Raw genomic sequence first — 20,665 nt, 5'->3', positions numbered from 1 at the left:
TTTTTTTTTGAAAAATCTTACATAAATATGTCTAGAATGTATATACGGTAGGCTAGTCATCATCAATGATTAATCTCGGGGAAATATACATACATAGAGGATACTGAATGAGTGTAGATTTAATTCTAAATTTATTGAACAAGTTATATAATAAAATCATGTTATGCAAGCCTCTGGCAAGCATAATATTGTTCAATGCAATGAGATCAATAAATTTAGAATTGAATCTACACAAATATAATATTCTATTTATCACATATCTAAAATAAGAACGGTTTACAGTCAAAAAGAGTAAATTTCATTGATGCACCTATTGTGTAACACTAACATAAGCGCGCTTTAACGCTATCTTTGTATATAATGTAAATGATGTCACATCAAAATGTTATTACACTACCATAATATAGTTTTTATTAAATGGGTTTATGTGAGAAATGCTGTTATTGATATATCTGTAAGGAATATGAGCCGCGTCACAACAAAACCAACGTAATGGGTTTGCGACCAGCATGGATCCAGACCAGCCTGCGCATCCGCGCAGTCTGATCAGAATCCATGCTGTTCCCTTACCAACCCTATTACAAGTAGAGAAACTGATAGCAAACAGCATGGATCCTGATCAGACTGTGCAGATGCGCAGGCTGGTCTGGATCCATGCTGGTCGCAAACCCATTATGTTGGTTTTGTTGTGACGCGGCTCATATGTCCTGTTATTTACTGACCTTTTCACCATGTAAGATATGGTACCACACCGATGTCCCACCAAAGTCAATATGAAAATCCGTGTAACATCCTGCTACACTCATTAAACAGTACCTTAACAAAAATAAAACAACAACTTCTTAAAATATTATTATCATTGTATTTCATACTTCACTATTTTGACTAAAAAACTTTATTTTCTTATTCTTATTTCACTTTTAATTTAGAGCTTTATCTAAATTTTCTTTCTACAAAATCAAACAAACCTGGGCAAGCATCCAATTAATCATTAATCAATTAAAGATGACAAAGTAAAAATGATATGTAAAACCAGTCTAAAACAAAGAACACATATTTTCAGAAATAATTCAGCTTTAACAAAACAAAATTTTATTTGGAAATACATGTATTTTCACAAAACCGATCATAGATATGAAAGACTGTTTAAGTTTATATATCAGTATACTTACTTTTGTACTTTTGGGTATTTCATTTTGTCTATTGCATTCGTTGATTCTGTCTGGCAATCCTTCAAATGCTGAGGCCAAGCTGAGTCAACCCAATCTATTTCACGTACCTGATAACACAATAATTCAACTATATAGACCGAAAAATCCTCTCAACACTTAACCTGCTGGGAACTGGATACGATTAACCTTTGCCACCAGTATTGATTAACCTTTGCCACCAGTATTGATTAACCTTTGCCACCAGTATTGATTAACCTTTGCCACCAGTATTGATTAACCTTTGCCACCAGTATTGATTAACCTTTGCCACCAGTATTGATTAACCATTGCCACCAGTATTGATTAACCATTGCCACCAGTATTGATTAACCATTGCCACCAGTATTGATTAACCATTGCCACCAGTATTGATTAACCTTTGCCACCAGTATTGATTAACCTTTGCCACCAGTATTGATTAACCATTGCCACCAGTATTGATTAACCTTTGCCACTAGTATTGATTAACCTTTGCCACTAGTATTGATTAACCTTTGCCACCAGTATTGATTAACCTTTGCCACCAGTATTGATTAACCTTTGCCACCAGTATTTATAAACCTTTGCCACCAGTATTGATTAACCTTTGCCACTAGTATTGATTAACCTTTGCCACCAGTATTGATTAACCATTGCCACCAGTATTGATTAACCTTTGCCACCAGTATTGATTAACCTTTGCCACCAGTATTGATTAACCTTTGCCACCAGTATTGATTAACCTTTGCCACCAGTATTGATTAACCTTTGCCACCAGTATTGATTAACCTTTGCCACTAGTATTGATTAACCTTTGCCACCAGTATTGATTAACCTTTGCCACCAGTATTGATTAACCTTTGCCACCAGTATTGATTAACCTTTGCCACTAGTATTGATTAACCTTTGCCACTAGTATTGATTAACCTTTGCCACCAGTTTTGATTAACCATTGCCACCAGTATAGAGCCAGGCCAGCCTGTACATTCATTCTTGATGACAAGGCTCTTATACTGTTGGTAGCTCAAGTTTTGTATTTTGATATGGCAATCCCTTAATTTTTATATGGGCCGATTCAGTTTCAACACATCACATATAAAACCCACCATTTCACAAATTCAGCAGTTGGAAGGTTAATTACAGATCCACTGATGGAGGAAGGATATACATTTTGTAATATACAATTGAAATCATAAACAATGGCCAATATAGCTGAAAATAATGATAATGAAGGAAGAAAAAATCTGGTACTTCACAGGCAAAATAGACCAACAGACACTTTAAACTAATAGTTTAAATACATATTTCATTATATGCATAAACTGTCATAAAATTCAAAGCAAGAGTAAACCTGTTTAATACCTGGAATGTAAATTTGTTTAATTTCACGAAAAAGACATAAAATATATCATGTCATGTGAGAAGATTCGTTTTTTGCCTTGAAACACTGACATACTTACATAAGGCAATATATCATTAATATCATTAAAGGGACTCCACTGAAATTTGTTGACATGACAGGACTGGAAATATGTTTTCCGAGATATGTGTACCATTTGATTTCAGGTCTGAACCAATAACTTCAGATCATTCCCTCAACCCTTTTTCCCAGAATAATTATTTTATTTGTGCAAAATGAGACAAAAATGAAAGCATTGCAACCTTCAAATCAGGCTAAGAATTGCACAAGGAAAATCTTGAGTTACAATTTAGTTTATAGACTTTTCCTTTTAAGTGTTTCACTTAATTTATGTAAACATGTCCAATTTTTATGTTTTAAAGCTTTTTGACCTCAGTGGAGTTCCTTTAAAGCAAAAGTTTAGAAAAAGTAACAGCTGCAAAAATCAATGTTTTTCAACCTTAAAAATTATACACGATTTTTTTATAATACATTACATAAGTAAATGTTCTGGGTCACATCAATCTATATATCTTTCAATTTTAATATGGTATACATGATATCATCAGAGATATAAAATTAAAAGTATTTTTTCCTTTTGACATTTTACAAATTAAAAAAAACCCAAAGTATTGGCAAGTTTTTAATTCTTATATATTGCTTCAATTATAAAAATATTATAACAAGCATACAGTCACCTTAATCCAGAATAATTTACTTAATCACTTAACTAATGAAATACTGTACTGACCAGGTTTGGTGACTCCACATAGTTTTCTAGTTTTGTGTGACTAAACTCAAGACTGATCACATTAAGGAGACGGTCTCTCTCTGTTGTCTCATAATACTTGGTCCATTCTTTCATTGTCATCTCAAGACCTTTCTGTGTGTTCACATCCATCACATCCAACATTCTTCGTGATCCTATATAACATAACATTATTATGATTATATGATCCTATAATATACATCCTATATATAATATAACATTATATGATCCTATATGATATACATCCTATATATAATATAACACAGATATATGTATGGACAAATTTACATCCTATATAAACATTTATTTATGATAACCAATATTAACCATGATCCTATACATGTAGATATACATTACAAATTTACATCCTATATAACATATATGTTTGGGCAACTTAACATCCTATATAAATTCTATATATTTATGATAATCATGATCCTGATAATATACATCATAAATTTACAGCCTTATTTTGCCTATATAATGTATTTATGAAAATCATAATCCCATATATAATATATATTACAAGTTTACATCCTATATAACACAGGTAAATGTTTGAACAAATTTACATTCTATAAATATAACATATTTATGATTATCAAGATCCTATGTAATACACATCCCAAGTTGACATCCTATATAACACATATGTTTCAACTTTGGACAAACTGACATCCTATATAAAATATATATTTAGATAATCATGATCCTATATAATATACATCACAAATTTATATCCTATATAAGACAGATATGTGGAAAAAAATACATCCTTTAGAACATAAACATATGCAATATAATTAACATATTCATGATTATCAAGATCCTGTATAATATATATTACAATTTTACGAATTCTTTATCATAAATATACTATGAGACACTTAATCACTATATAATGTGAATCAACTATGTTATCCCACATAATATATTACATAATGTTACTACATGTACATGTTTATGATCCAATATAAAATGGATCATTACTATGTAGCCCTACAACATGTATAATAACTTACCAACACATGCTTTGACATCACAGACTTTAAAGTTGTCACTTGGAACTCTGTGAAATAAATAACATTATATTAATTTAACATTATATTAATTAAGTTGTTACTCTTTATATATCAAAACTTGGTAATAGAAACACTTGGCAATCTGATCAGGGGCTACGCCCCCTCGTACAAATCAAATAGCCATGTGTTTCGATGTTCTTTCTCTTTTGTATCATAGTTGAAAATAAAAACACTTTCTCTGTTGTCACAATATGGCACCCCAGAAAAAAGTAACCAATGAACGAGCATCTGAATATGATATTTCTATCCCTTTCCCTTTCTCTGCCATCACAATAAGTAAACCCCAGAAAAAAAATAAGCCAATCGATGGGTATGCTCTGGAGTGCGGTAACTAATACCTGCACTCCAGTTAACGCACTGTGCATGTATATGTATACGATTTAACTCTGGTACATTTTCAACAGAAAGGTCCCAAAACTATGATTCAAATGAAAGTTATTGTATGCCAAACTAATTCAAATTTAAAAATTAAGTTGGACAGTCATTAATACAGAGCCTGGTTGGATTACACAGATGAACAGACTGGCCTACCTCTATGATGGCCTGACTCCTGGCAATAACTTTTGGAAATAGGTCTAGCATACTGCATCAAAGAAATGCCAACTGCCACACAAATATTAATGTGACAAAGCTCTTAACTTTTTTAATGTTATGCAAATCATACACTTGCAATGTGACAAAGTTGCCAGACAAATATCTAACACTTGAAATGTGACAAAGCTATTAACTTTTGACCACCACACAAATATCTTACACTTGAAATGTGACAAAGCATGTGACCAAGCTATACGTTTTTAACTGCACAATTTAAGATTTTTTTATACTAAAACCCCTTTAGCAATCCACATTCAATTTAAAATAGAGGTGTAACGGTTCATCGATGCATCGATACATCGCGATCTGCCCTGTCCTCGATGAATGCATCGTAATGAATTTATAAATTCCAATATATCAGGATGCAATAGATATTTCACCACCCGATGCATCGATATAGCGGGAAAGTATCGCAATACACTAATAGTTATGGTATAATGAAAAATGCCTTTAGTCCTTAAGTAAAAAGTAAAAATCCTAAAGTAATAAGTAATGTAAATTGTTGAAAGATCAAAACTTGAATATAAGCTATAATAACAAGTTGAAGAGTTTTTTTTTTTGTTATTGTAATAGTTTTATATTACATTCGTAATTATGCTGTGAACAAATGACCAAGTTTTTTATATAGATAAAGTCTGAAAGTCAATGTTGTGATACGTATTGCATCGAGACATAAGAATCGCAATATGCATCGCATTTTATCCAAGTATGCAATACATATCGTGAATCGCATCGTTTGGAAATGCAAGTATCGTGATATGTATCGTGACAAAAAAAATGGCAATGCACAGCCCTAAATTTAAAATAGAAATATGTTTGTTTATCTACTGAATGACTAGTGTCTTTAGGTGTAAAGCAACAAGTTATGGTATATCAAAAGATATACTTGACAGTTTCAATACAACATCTGAGAGAAACCACCAAGATATATAATACATCATTAATTGTAATTAATATTCAACCATCAAATAATTTCTCTGCAGGCATGAAAACACAAAAGTAAAACCTCATTCAGCTTTAATGTATTCATGAAAACAAACTAATTTGACAGTACAATTAGTGAACTCATGATCAAATTAATTATACAAGAGGGCCATGATGGCCCTAGATCGCTCACCTGACTTATCAAACTCATCCAAACAATTACCTAGACAAGCATTCTGACCAAGTCTCATGACAGGTGAGTCAAAAATGTGACCACTACAGTGTGAACAAGGATTATCCATATTTTAGCAGTGCGACCTAGTTTTTTACCCAAGTGACACATATTCAAACTTGACCTAGAAATCATCAAAACAAACTTTCAGACCAATTTCCAGGATACTTGGATCAAAACAGTAGCAACTAGAGTGTTAACAAGATTTTTCTATTTTTAGCTTCGGTGACCTAGTTCCACATGCGATTTTGAACTCATCCAAGCAATTACCTAGACAAGCATCCTGACCAAGTTTGATGATAATTGTGTCGAAAATGTGACCACTAGAATGTTAACAAGGTTTTTCCATATTTGGGCGGTGTGACCTAGTTTTTCATCCAAGATGACCCATGTTCGAACTTGACTTAGAAATCATCAAAACAAACTTTCAGACCAATTAACAGAATATTTGGATCACAACAGTAGCCACTAGAGTGTTAACAAGATTTTTTCTATTTTTAGCTCTGGTGACCTACTTTTTCATCCGAGATGACCCATGTTCAATTTATTCCCAGCAATGACCTAGACAAGTTTCCTGACCAAGTTTGATGACAATTGAGTCAAAATTGTGACCACTAGAGTGTTAACAAGGTTTTTCTATTTTTAGCTCCTGTGACCTAGTTTTTCATCCGAGATGACCCATGTTCGAACTCATCCGGGCTATCACCAAGACAAGCATCTTGATCAAGTTTGATGATGATTGATGCAAAAATGTGACCGCTAGAGTGTTAACAAGGTTTTTCTATTTTTAGCTCCGGTGACCTACTTTTTCATCCGAGATGACCCATGTTCGAACTCATCTGAGCTATCACCTAGACAAGCATCTTGACCAAGTTTGATGATGATTGAGGCAAAATTGTGACCTCTAGAGTGTTAACATGGTTTTTCTATTTTTAGCTCCTGTGACCTAGTTTTTCATTCGAGATGACCCATGTTCGAACTCATCCGAACTTTCACCTAGACAAGCATCTTGAGCAAGTTTGATTATGACTGATGCAAAAATGTGACCGCTAGAGTGTTAACAAGGTTTTTCTATTTTTAGCTTCGGTGACCTAGTTCCACATGCGATTTCGAACTCATCCAAGCAATTACCTAGACAAGCATCCTGACCAAGTTTGATGATAATTGTGTCGAAAATGTGACCACTAGAATGTTAACAAGGTTTTTCCATAATTGGGCGGTGTGACCTAGTTTTTCATCCAAGATGACCCATGTTCGAACTTGACTAAGAAATCATCAAAACAAACTTTCAGACCAATTAACAGAATATTTGGATCACAACAGTAGCCACTAGAGTGTTAACAAGATTTTTTCTATTTTTAGCTCTGGTGACCTACTTTTTCATCCGAGATGACCCATGTTCAATTTATTCCCAGCAATGACCTAGACAAGTTTCCTGACCAAGTTTGGATGACAATTGAGTCAAAATTGTGACCACTAGTGTTAACAAGGTTTTTCTATTCTTAGCTCCTGTGACCTAGTTTTTCATCCGAGATGACCCATGTTCGAACTCATCCGAGCTATCACCAAGACAAGCATCTTGATCAAGTTTGATGATGATTGAGGCAAAAATGCGACCGCTAGAGTGTTAACAAGGTTTTTCTATTTTTAGCTCCGGTGACCTACTTTTTCATCTGAGATGACCCATTTCCGAACTCATTCGAGGTATCACAAAAACAAGCATCCTGACCAAGTTTGATGATGATTGAGGCAAAATTGTGACCTCTAGAGTGTTAACATGGTTTTTCTATTTTTAGCTCCTGTGACCTAGTTTTTCATTCGAGATGACCCATGTTCGAACTCATCCAAACTTTCACCTAGACAAGCATCTTGAGCAAGTTTGATTATGACTGATGCAAAAATGTGACCGCTAGAGTGTTAACAAGGTTTTTCTATTTTTAGCTCCGGTGACCTACTTTTTCATCCAAGATGACCCATGTTCGAACTCATCCGAGTTATCACCTAGACAAGCATCTTGACCAAGTTTAATGATGATTGATGCAAAAATGTGACCGCTAGAGTGTTAACAAGGTTTTTCTATTTTTAGCTCCGGTGACCTACTTTTTCATCCGAGATGACCCATGTTCGAACTCATCCGAGCTATCAATTAGAGAAGCATCCTGACCAAGTTTGATGATGATTGGGTCAAAAATGTGACCACTAGAGTGTTCACAAGGTTTTTCTATTTTTAGCTCCTGTGACCTACTTTTTCATCAGAGATGACCCATGACCCATGTTCGAACTCATCCAAGCAATTGACTAGACAAGCATTCTGACCAAGTTTGATGATGATTGGTTCAAAAATGTGACCGCTAGAGTGTTCACAAGCAATTGTGGACTGATGACGGACGACGGACATTCACCGATCCTAATAGCTCACCCTGAGCAAGCTCAGGTGAGCTAATAAAAAAACTGTACTTATTGACTTTTCTCTCAATATGATGTATCAGTATCAGTTCACAACAGTTTAAATAGACAGTTGCATTTCTTTAAACCTAAGCTTACGTATAACCATGTGACCATGCAGTGCAAAATCAAAATCAGCAATCTTATCATGGTCTCCACTATTTGCTGTTCAATCAGTACATATCATTACCTAGTTTTTTATCATTACCTTGTCTTTTTTGCTGTTGTTTTTTTAATTTTCCATAGATGTAAATATTGAAATATAGACAAACAATTTAAGATATTTGGTAAAGTAGGTATAGCGAATTTCCCTGTTTCTCAATTCATCTTTTTACAACAAAACAAGGAACATCGCAATGCGATGCAACCAGGTTTTCAGCAAAATATTTCACAGAAGCTTTGTCATGAAGGGGCATTTGTTTTTAATTGAACTTTTAGGAGGAATTATGGCTTCTTTAATATTCCTCAAACAAAAATGATTGAGAAATTTTATGTTGTCTATTCGCCTTTTTTTCCCAAATGTTTTAGAAAGGTAAACAGTACTTTATTTTTGCTTAATTTTTGCATTTTTGCGTCTCTTGTCATTTTCTTTTGTCAACAATATTGGCGTGTGGTGTTTTGTGCGATATCAAGAAAAGTATGTTCACAATTTTAAAAAAATACTTGAATGATGTCTTGGTAGAAACATGGGAATTTAGTGAGCGCCAGGGCACTTGATGACAAAGCTTCTGTGAAAGTTTGGTCAAAATCCATTGAGAAATGTAGGAGAAGTTGCGCACTGTACAAATTGTTCACTATATATTCTGTATAAGGAAAAAATATACAAAGGGCCATAATTCGATCAAATATTATCCAATCACAAAACCCCGACAATATGTGCCAGGCACTTGATAACAAAGCTTCTAAGAAAGTTTGGTCAAACTCCGTTGAGAAATGTAGGAGGAGTTGAGCACAGAAGAAATTGTTCTCTATATATTCTGTATAAGGAAAAAATATACAAAGGGCCATAATGCGGTCAAATATTATCCAATCACAAAACCCCGACAATATGTGCCAGGCACTTGATAACAAAGCTTCTAAGAAAGTTTGGTCAAAATCCGTTGAGAAATGTAGGACGAGTTGTGCACAGAAGAAATTGTTCACTATATATTCTATATAAGGAAAAAAAACAAAGGGCCATAATTAGGTCAAATATATACCAATTGCAAAACCCTGGCAATATGTGTCAGGGCACTTGATGACAAAGCTTCTGATAAAGCTTGGTCAAAATCCGTTGAGAAATGTAGGAGGAGTTGCGCACAGAAGAAATTGTTCACTATATATTTTATATAAGGAAAAAAAACAAAGGGCCATAATTAGGTCAAATATTATCTAATCGCAAAACCCCGACAACATGCGCCAGGGCACTTGATAACAAAGCTTATAAGAAAGTTTGGTCAAAATCCGTTGAGAAATGTAGGAGGAGTTGTGCACAGAAGAAATTGTTCACTATATATTCTATATAAGGAAAAAAACAAAGGGCCATAATTAGGTCAAATATATACCAATTAAAAAACCCTGGCAATATGTGTCAGGGCACTTGATGACAAAGCTTCTGAGAAAGTTTGGTCAAAATCCGTTGAGAAATGTAGGAGGAGTTGCGCACAGAAGAAATTGTTCACTATATATTTTATATAAGGAAAAAAAACAAAGGGCCATAATTAGGTCAAATATTATCTAATCGCAAAACCCCGACAATATGCGCCAGGGCACTTGATGACAAAGCTTCTGTGAAAGTTTGGTCAAAATCTGTTGAGAAATGTAGGAGGAGTTGAGAAAGTTGTGCACAGACGAATTTGTTCACTATATATTCTATATAAGGAAAAAAACAAAGGGCCATAATTAGGTCAAATATATACCAATTGCAAAACCCTGGCAATATGTGTCAGGGCACTTGATGACAAAGCTTCTGAGAAAGTTTGGTCAAAATCCGTTGAGAAATGTAGGAGGAGTTGCGTACAGAAGAAATTGTTCACTATATATTTTATATAAGGAAAAAAAACAAAGGGCTATAATTAGGTCAAATATTATCTAATCGCAAAACCCCGACAATATGCGCCAGGGCACTTGATGACAAAGCTTCTGTGAAAGTTTGGTCAAAATCTGTTGAGAAATGTAGGAGGAGTTGCGCACAGAAGAAATTGTTTACGCCCGCCCGCCCGCCCATCCGCCCGCCCGCCCCGCCGACATACCTCAATCTAATAACAAGTTTTTTCCTTCGGAAAACCTGGTTAAAAAACATGACTGTGTTGTGCCCAACATCTTGAACTAGCCAATCAATGGTCAAGAGATCAAAATTTAATATTCTCCTTAACGTGATGAGCTTTTTTGGGCCAATCAATTAGCTGCTCAATTCTAAAATACTTTTTGGGCCAATCAGTAAGCACAGAGCATTCTCAGCATATCTATTCTGATGACCACTCAATTCTAAAACACTTAATTTTGAAAAATTTTACATTAAAAATAATAGTTCCAAGAATTCGATAAAGTCTATTACCGGTATATACATATAGTAGAGCGAAGATAAAAGATTAAATAACAGCTAGAAACCTTGCCAGCCATTCAGAAGATTAAACAGCTTGTATGACATTATGTAGCTTTCTGAATCAAAGTCCACATTTTGTTGCTTAAATAATATATAATTGTACTAGGCTATCAAAATATTTTAGTTACCTCAGACCTAGTCCGGTCTTCTCTGAAAACAAAATGGGGTACTGCAACCCATTTTCCTGTAGGTATCTCAGGGTGAAGTCTGAAATTCAAGATTTAGTTTTTTTATTATAGTCATGTGTGGAACAAAACCTTTATCATATTACACAATACAAAGTAGAATAAACAAAATCACTGCACAAAGTCTTGCAAGACTATACAATTCAATTTGTATAATGTCATCCAATTACGAGAACATGCTGCTTCGAATCCCCAAACCTTCTTGGGAGCCTTTATATTTCAACATGTACCTTTTACGCAAAAACAGAAAATAGGTTATTTTATCTTTATCCACAATGCACTTAGTTTGCATTGTTGTTATTTTTTTATTTATTTATTTTTTTTTTTCATAAATTGATTTTTCTTTGTTGTAAGGCTGGCTTTAAGATCTCATTAACACAGGTTTTAGTAGTTGAAGAAAGAAGACCCCAGTAAATCACCAGGGTAGAACCACCTACCTTCTCATAGTTGCTAAAATTTAATGTATAATGAATTTCCACCATTTAAAGTATTTAATGTTCCCAGCATTTTTATAACTGGTGCTAAGTTTCTATAAACATATCACTTTCCATGAATGTTTTATATATCTCTTCCTGTTAGGTTGTTAGTGCAATTTGACAGAAGTTCAAACCTTCTAAAGTTTTATTTAGGAGGTCAGATTGGTGATACTGACACATAATTAGTTATAAAGATTTTTAACAGGTTATATATATCCCTATATAAATGGTTGTTTGAATATATAACCCAAGCCACTAGGCAAGAGTTATATTTCAAACAAACATTTATATATGGTCATATAACCTGTGAAGAATATTTATAGTGAATTTATAATACAGCAAACTTCCTTCTTTAAAACAAATACATGAATTTTGTTCAGAACTTCTTCACAAATTGACAGAAGCTGTGTATATAAAACTACATAAACGTCACCACACATGTTACAAACATGAAGTATTATATGTATAACTATAATAAAAGTTATATGGGGGCATTGCATCTAAACTGTTAGAACTAGAACTGCCTCTTCATTTTTTTAGCCACAAGTGAGCAACCAAGTACAACTTACCACCTATATGTAAGCTAACGCAATTGCCTCCTCACTTGAATAGACTGTAAAACTATGATTTTACTCAGGTGAAAAGACAAATTTAAGACTGAAGCTTATTTGGGCATAAAATACCCATTTGTGAACAATTTGGTTGAAAATGTTTTAAACACACCTTCATATCTCAGAGCAAATAATTTTAAAAATCATTTATACATTGTAAATATTGTATTTTGTTTTCTATACATTTTTTCACAGTGGGACAACAATAATTTAATGTCTGAATTATAAACTTGCCCTGAATATTAATGAACATTACCAGTGTAAGTAATGGTATATTAGTGAAACATGCATTCATAAAAAACTACCAGCTTGCAGTTTTAAATTACCGGTATGGTTAATCTAAATTTATCCAAATGATGCATAGGATTGTGTTTAAGATTTAAATAAATTTCTATATTATATGCATAACATTTATATAGTGATTTCTTTATTCAGCATTTGGTTTTTTTTAGGGTTTCTGCTGTTGTTTTTTTGTTGTTTTTTTTTAGCCGGAGGGGGCATGGTTAGGGGAGGACTATTTACTATCATATCAAACAGAAGCAATATAGTTGATTTCTAATGAAAACTCATTATGAGTAATAATAATAACACTATGATGTTGTGGTTTAATATCATTTTGAGTAACTTTTATCTTTTTTTAATTTTCTCTTAATTAAAGAGAAATCTGGCAAAAGGTAGGGGGAAAAGCATAGTTTTTGAAGAGAGGGTTTGGGCCCATTTTCATTCTCAAAAATGCCCTTAAAGTACTGTTGTGTAAAATCATTTTAAGATGAATTAGAAATGCTACTGTTGAATCAGTATTGTTTTTAGATGTCTAACACCATATGTTATAACACGTATTCATACATGCTCATAAATGACATTGTAGATTTTGTATATACATGTATAATGCCCATCTGTTCATAATGATTACCTTATCATCTTGTACATGTATATTCAAGAAAAACATCATTGTTAGCATACGTTGAAAGAGAAATAAAAATATACAAGCAAACGTGTCAACTAGCAGCTTGTTCAGCTTGTTACTTCAGAGCTAAACCTTTTTTTTACTATTTTTTTTTTAAAAGCGTGATTGCCATATCCTGTATCCAATAATGACAATGTAACATCTGTGTATAAAAAAATCAAGTTTGTTCATGTATTTCAAATTCAAAATTGTAAGTAATGAATAGTAAAAGCATGTCTCCTTTATAATTATAATCATCTCTAAGCTTAATACATCTTTAACAAGACTTCAATTTCTAGAGCGAAAAATATTTTGGCCTAAATAGGGAAAGTAGGGATGTTGTGGTGTTATGTAAGTCTTAAGCTTTAAATTTATCAAATATTTGAAAAAGTTCAAACAATAAACAATTTAAGCAATAACTTGCTGTCTATGCTAGTGTTAAGAAACACTAGTATGACGAGAGATACTATGGGACACATCAAATGTGGGGTTTTCCCCATCTATACAAACTTACAGTTGCAACTTTGTAAATATACATGTACATGTAATTGTATATCTAAGAGGGACAAAATGTTTTTATCACTCTATTGTGAACGATAGTGCACCATGTAGCTATAAAAAGATTGTTTGTACCTGGGGAAAAGATGGGGAAAACCCGCATTTGCAGAGTTTAATATTGACAGGAAATCTCATAAAACAGATTTTAAAAAGGTAAAATTGTGTTGTAACTGATGTAAATATCTGACTTCTAATGATCTAGTTTGACAGTTCCAAATTGTTTCAAATTAGTTTTTTTTACCCAAAAAAATAGTGTGAACATAATTTTGTCACAGAAAATAACAGTATTTGCTGGATTTATCACATCAAACTACAACATGTATCTCTATTCTGCAAGGGGAGCATCAAGCATTTAAAATAATTACGTTATCTTAAAGATTACTTTGCTGTTCAATTTCCAATTTTTCCCAATTATGCTTTAAAAATTTATATTCAAGTGACATTCCCATTTTTTCTATAATTAACCTAGTACATTAAATATCTAGCCTTAAGCAATATTAATTACTTTAAACTGTTACGTTGTTTTCTTAAAATGTACTCATAGCATTGCTTATATATATTGACATTAAAATAACAACAAAGTTCAAAAGTTTACATTAAAAGGTATGTTTGGAAAGTGAGATTAAAAAGAGACATTATACCTTCTCCAGCAAGCCTTTTAACATAATCTTTGCTGTATTTGTCAGATCTGAGTTTATCTTCAATCTTGTACGATCTCTTCCCTTCAATTTCATCATCGTCAAGTTCATGATCAGTATAAGTCTTCCTTTCTTTCACCCTCTGAAAATATAGAATTTGGATTTTTTATGACCCTATAAAAACAGAATTAGAATTATGCAGAATTGGTACAGCATTTAGACCATATGAGTTCTTGCATTAAACCATGCATGCAAATATACATTAATGGTTAACAGTTAATTCTTAAGACCATGTGCCCTTGTTGCATGTTTTTTACTATGCATGACTCAGGGTGCAATGTAAAAACAGTTTTAAGCAATGACGGCCCCTGTAGCTTTATTACCAAAAACATAACAGTCAATAACATCATATTAGCACTTGGAAAGCATGGTACAATCAATCTTAACAGGAAATACTGGTAATGGGGAATTAATGATTTTGATATATATTATTATGCCAGAATACCACAAAAACACCTTTTTTAGTGCATTAACATCTGCAAAAGTCTGCAGACTTATTTAATCCTTTGCCCTGCATGCTTAGGATATAGATGCTTCCTTATGCTTCTGCAGATATTTATGCATGAAAAAAGGGGCAATTACCCTCTGTTATAAAAAAAAGTGTCTTTATATTATTGTAGAAAGTTACCACAAAACATATTCAAGATGCGTATACATACAAAAGTTAATCATTCTGTAATTTTCTCATTTATAAAAATAATTACATGTCAAAATATTAATTAAATGTATTAGTTTAGCCAACAGCTGTATGTAAGTTATTAGTTTTGATCATATGATAATGTTATGATATGTCATTTATCGAATATAAAAATCACCCCATCTTGAAATCACAAGAGCAGAAAATGCGTATAATTTGATAAGAGATGTATCAGTGTTTAGTAAGAAGGTTTTAAGATGATTCTGGGGTTTCTTTTATTATGTTTTTATTATATCTGCACATCGCCATCATCCTGTCACTATTTAATTATAGAAACCCATTTCAGGAAAAAAAATTATCTCACATAATTTTTACATTGTGACAGTTGCAAAAAACGATGAAAGCAGAAATTTAGAACTTTCAGTTCCAAATTCAAACCAGCATATGTCCGTAGCATAAATTCAGTATTGTAAAGTTTAAGCGTTATCTTTACACTCCCTGTACCCTGTTTTGTGAGCCTATTCATTTCAATGTGTACCCTGTCGTGTGATAAAAAGCTGAGTTACTTCCGATCCCTGTACCTTATTACTTTAAGATGAAACCTTCTTGGGATAACAGGTAGTAAACTTTGTTTATAAACTGTGACCTTTATAAATAAATAATTCCTTTTCCATCAAAAACTAGTATCATTTTCCTCTTCTAAAATAGGGTCATTACCTTCAATAATGATTTGAACTTCATTCTTAAGTTTAAAGTTTTAATTGACTGTATGTAATGATATGTGTGTTTAAATTGATTGTATGTAATGATATGTGTTTAATTGATTGTATGAAATGATATGTGTTTAAATTGGCTGTATGTATTGATATGTGTTTAATTGATTGTATGAAATGATATGTGTTTAAATTGGCTGTATGTAATGATATGTGTTTAATTGATTGTATGAAATGATATGTGTTTAAATTGATTGTATGTATTGCTATGTGTTTAAATTGACTGTATGTAATGTTATGTGTTTTAATTGACTGTATGTAATGTTATGTGTTTAAATTGACTGTATGTATTGATATGTGTTTTTATTTTATATAGTGAAATGGCTTGCAGATTAATTACCCTTGACAGAGAAGTGAACATATTTAATTTTTGTTAAAAAAACCAGGTTCAGACTGGGCACATGCACTCACAGGAAGTATTTATAAAACCACATACAGAAGGCAGGGAAGGTTATGTTTAATCATCATCAAAAGCACTGCAATGCTGAAGAATATCAATAGTCAAAGACCTCTGTAAATACTGATCTTTACACAGAGTTTAGGAGAAAGTGAAAATATATATTAGCAGAGTTTGAGTACAATGAACATCACATGCTTAACCCTTTACTTCATATAGACCTGTTTTGACGGCTTTTCGACCCCCACCCTCACCCCCCTTTTGAGGCCTCAAAGAGTGAAAAATGACCCTATTTAGGCCCCAAACACTGAAGGGGGGCGGTAGTCCCACTCATCGCCAAGAAAATTTTGGACTTGTGAGAGGCTAAAAATGACGATCATATGGTAATGTGTAACCAACGCTGAAAAGCCTTTGACTCTATCCCAATCCATTGAAAATCAATGCAAAATAGCGACTTTTGGCAATTTTGAGATGTCTCCGCGTTGCCATGGTAACAGGAAATTTAAGACTGAGCATGTCTTACAAAGGCAATGGTCCAGTCAACATTTGTGCTAAGTTTGATTAGTTATTGAAGCATTTTTCATAGTTTCATAGCAGTTTGAACTTGAAACAGGAGGCTTTTCAATGAAAACGGCCATTTTTCACAATATGCTCATGAGGGAAAGGGTTAAGGTAAACAGTCCTACCTCCTTCTTTATTTCATATAAATAACAACTGTTTTGCACTTATCCCACAATATGCAGACCTTTTCCAATTGACTTACCACAAGAATCTTTTGTAAATTGTTTCCTGTGCACCTGTCAAATACATAACGTTGTATAATTTTGTATGATTCACATATTTCAGGTTTGGACTCCTCATCTTCATTATCACTATCAACACTGAAACTTGTGCTATTATCACTTACATAAAACATGTCATTATCATATGGCTGTATTGTTTCAAACGTAGAGTTTTCATTACTCAGGTATGATACATCTTCTACAGAATCTGGTAAAGATAGAGGTAACTTTAAACCAAAACCAAAGTTTTCTTCTTCATCTTTAAAAGAATTTTCTTCAAAGTTCTTGAACAAACTCATCTTTTCATTTTCTGACTCAATTTCTGATACTGAAGGAGATATTTCACCTTGTCCCAAAATGTTGCATGCAGCCTCACTTGATGCACAGTTTGAATTCATTTGAAATACCTTATCATCATTATTTGTTACCTCTTCATTCTTTTCAATCTTAATTTTAAGATTTTCTGTCTTAAATACATCATCCGCCAAAGTGATATTTCTGAAACTTTCAATGTTAAAATTGTCTTCTATTGCCAATTCCTGCTTAATACTTTGGTCAGTCTTTACACCAACTTCACTTCTAGTTTTGTAAGAGTCTATTACATCTATCTGTGATGTACTGTCATTTGCAGCAACTGTATTAGAATCTCTCATGTCATGTGTACCAACACAAGGATCAGCTGCTGGTAAATCCATATTAGTTTCAACAGTACATTTGTCTAACTGTGTGGTTTTCTCTAATTCATCTTTTCCTGTTAAAGTCAAAGACATAATCCCATCTAGCATGACATAATTGTAATCAACATCTTCTGGTTTATCTAACTCACTTTGAAATGAATTTTCTGCTTCTTCAGTGAATGAAAGTTCATTACCTATATTGTCACTTGAAACTGACTTTCCTTTATTTTTCTTTGCAGAAAAATTATGAAAAACAGACAGCCATGAGCTTGTTTTATCCACAACAGCAGGGTCAGAACTGTTGGAAGCTTTTACAATCTCTGGTTGCTTATTAACACATCTATGAGATGTTGATAATTGACTAGGATATTTCAATGATTTTTCATTATCACCTTCATGTTGAACTATTGATGGACCTTCAGCTATTGATGCATTTTCTAATGTATTGTTACTAATATTTTTTGATAAGCATTTGTCTTCCCTTTTTAATGCATTAAATTTTTTCACAACATGTTGCTTTTTTAAAGTGAATTTTACTTTAGTAGGTGTCTTGATATCATTGTTACTTTTATCTGGACATTCTTGAAGCTTCTGCCATGAGCAATACTGTTTATTTCCATTAGTACTTTTGCTAGTTGTTTTTACATTTCCCTTAACAGGTTCTGTATTTTCTGACGTACTGCATAGCATATTATCAGATATTGATGAAACATTACAGAGCCCTCTTGATGTTAATGACAAGTGTTTTTCAGTTTTATTACTATCTACATTATTTTTTATTGCAAAAGTTAAATTTGGAAATACATTACCAGTTTTTAGACATGTTGATTTTTTAACACTGTCATGTCTTCCATATGGAGGTTCCACTTTGCTTTCAATGGTATTAATCTTATTTTTGGGTTTGTTTTCAGTATCATCAGACACATCAACCATTTCAAACTTTGAGATTTTGTTTACAGTGCTACTGCTCCCCACATGTAATCCACTAGATTCAGGGTCAAGATCTGTACAGTAGTTTGTATCAACAAAATTTTCATTATCAAATGAATCCAACCCATCAACGCTTTGATCTGATTCGTGTTCTATCTTTATGTGGCTAATATCAAATACATGATCCTCCTCTGGCTGGTTTATTTCTTCCGTTTGCATTGATTGTACTAATTCATGTTTCACTTTGTCTTTCGGAATGTCAATGTCATATCCTGTTGCTATATACCACAACACTGATTCTGATTGTTCATAATCATCCACATTGTTTTGACTGGGCTGGTTTGTGTTTTCTTTCACTTCACTATGGCCAACATTCAGAGAATTATTTTGCTGTCCAGGTTCGTTTGACTCCGTTTTAATCATTATTTCATTTCCATTTTTGTCAAAGTATTTATCAACTGCACTAGTAATTAGACATAGACCATTAGTACCCGTCCTTTTTGAATTGTCAACATCATCAACACTTGCATTTCTTGCACTTCTTGCAAGTTCTACATCATACCTATTTGTACCGACATTTTTATCAACAACCTGATTTTCTGACATCAAATTTTGCGAGGACAAATCGCCCTCGGGATGAAGGTTTTTCGTTCCAATATTTGTATTTGCATTAATGTTTATATTTTGCTTATTTGCATGGAACGATTTAATTTCTGATGTTTCTGCATTTTCAATCACAATTTCAAATATTTCGGAAGAGCATTTAGATTCGCGTTTTTTCCGTCTGCACGTTTTCTTTTTCAGAAAAGCCTTGCACAGGTTGTCCTTTTTAATATACTCATTTCTCCAACTCTCCATTTTTGTTTCAATTTCTTGCTTCTTTTCCATTTTATCTTGATAAAAGAGAAACTTTCCAACAATGTTTGAGTTGATAAATCAAAACACGTTCATATATATTCCTAAATTTTTTAAAACGAAAACCTGCACAGCTTGCCATAACGATTGCTACATTTTGAGTCACATGTGAACAGAACAGTTCGTTAAAGTAATCGTATGTGAGCTGTGTGTCCAAGATGAAAACTCCTCTGGCAGTATGTCTCTTCCGAGTTAAATTTTCCCTCATCCCCCGATCATCTATGATAAAGGATTAGATCAGTAAGTAAATTTGTCCGAACTTGTGAAGTCAAAATGAAAGTGGCAAACGACGCCAGAATCGTCTTGAAAATAAGCACGACTTACTTTTAACCACATATGCATAGCTTATCTATCTGTTTTTGCTTCAGTCCACGTGCGATTCTAATTTATTAATCCTTTCTGAAGTTTCACATCAACTTATGATAATGTTGCAAAATTATATTTATTATATGTTTAACACCATATACGTATGCAGCATGCAATGTTTATAAACCTACAAAACGTATTTCTCTGATTGACGGAAGTAACACGTTAGGTTCACTATTTGAAAAATATACGTTTAAATCATTTGCAAGATAAACAAGTTGTTATTTCATTTCTCAAAACTTGTAATGATGACGAGTACGTATTTTTTTCCGATAGCTTCAGCAATGAATATATTATATACTGGTTTAATAGTGTTTTGTGTGTTTTTGTCAACCCATGTGTTGTACATTGCATTAACGTACGCTATAACATTCCATTTTCTAGCCGGTATGTGTAGTTATTTTGATGTTAAATCGCATAATTTGAATAAAATTCTTGATACATATCTTTGCTATATAAAGTATTTACATCACTGCACACGTGGCCACGTGCTGT

General features: G+C 33.0%; 1 protein-coding gene across 2 annotated transcripts in view; it reads right to left on the bottom strand.

Moving 5' to 3' along the window:
• LOC132742895 (lysine-specific demethylase 2A-like) overlaps positions 1 to 20,361 on the bottom strand; it is a 42,262-nt gene extending 21,901 nt beyond the window's left edge. Inside the window, exons 1-7 of one of the 2 annotated variants that reach the window (XM_060731397.1) lie at positions 20,129 to 20,361; positions 14,637 to 14,775; positions 11,348 to 11,426; positions 4,381 to 4,427; positions 3,341 to 3,513; positions 1,173 to 1,279; positions 723 to 816 (exon numbers count right to left, since the gene is read on the bottom strand). In XM_060731397.1, coding sequence (XP_060587380.1) covers positions 723 to 816; positions 1,173 to 1,279; positions 3,341 to 3,513; positions 4,381 to 4,427; positions 11,348 to 11,426; positions 14,637 to 14,775; positions 20,129 to 20,146 — 657 coding nt within the window. In that variant the 5' untranslated portion in view covers positions 20,147 to 20,361. Of the gene's footprint in view, positions 1 to 722; positions 817 to 1,172; positions 1,280 to 3,340; positions 3,514 to 4,380; positions 4,428 to 11,347; positions 11,427 to 14,636; positions 14,776 to 17,263; positions 18,733 to 20,128 lie in introns of those variants that run through there. The other variant, XM_060731396.1, reaches the window with a different exon arrangement.
• Positions 20,362 to 20,665: the final 304 nt, after the last annotated feature.

The sequence above is a fragment of the Ruditapes philippinarum genome, unplaced genomic scaffold (assembly GCF_026571515.1).
Source record: "Ruditapes philippinarum isolate M1 unplaced genomic scaffold, ASM2657151v2 ctg1300_1_1_1_1, whole genome shotgun sequence".
In the NCBI taxonomy this organism is placed as follows: Eukaryota; Metazoa; Mollusca; class Bivalvia; order Venerida; family Veneridae; genus Ruditapes; species Ruditapes philippinarum.
Note: the sequence above shows the minus strand (reverse complement) of the source record. Positions and strands in the feature narration are given on the sequence as shown.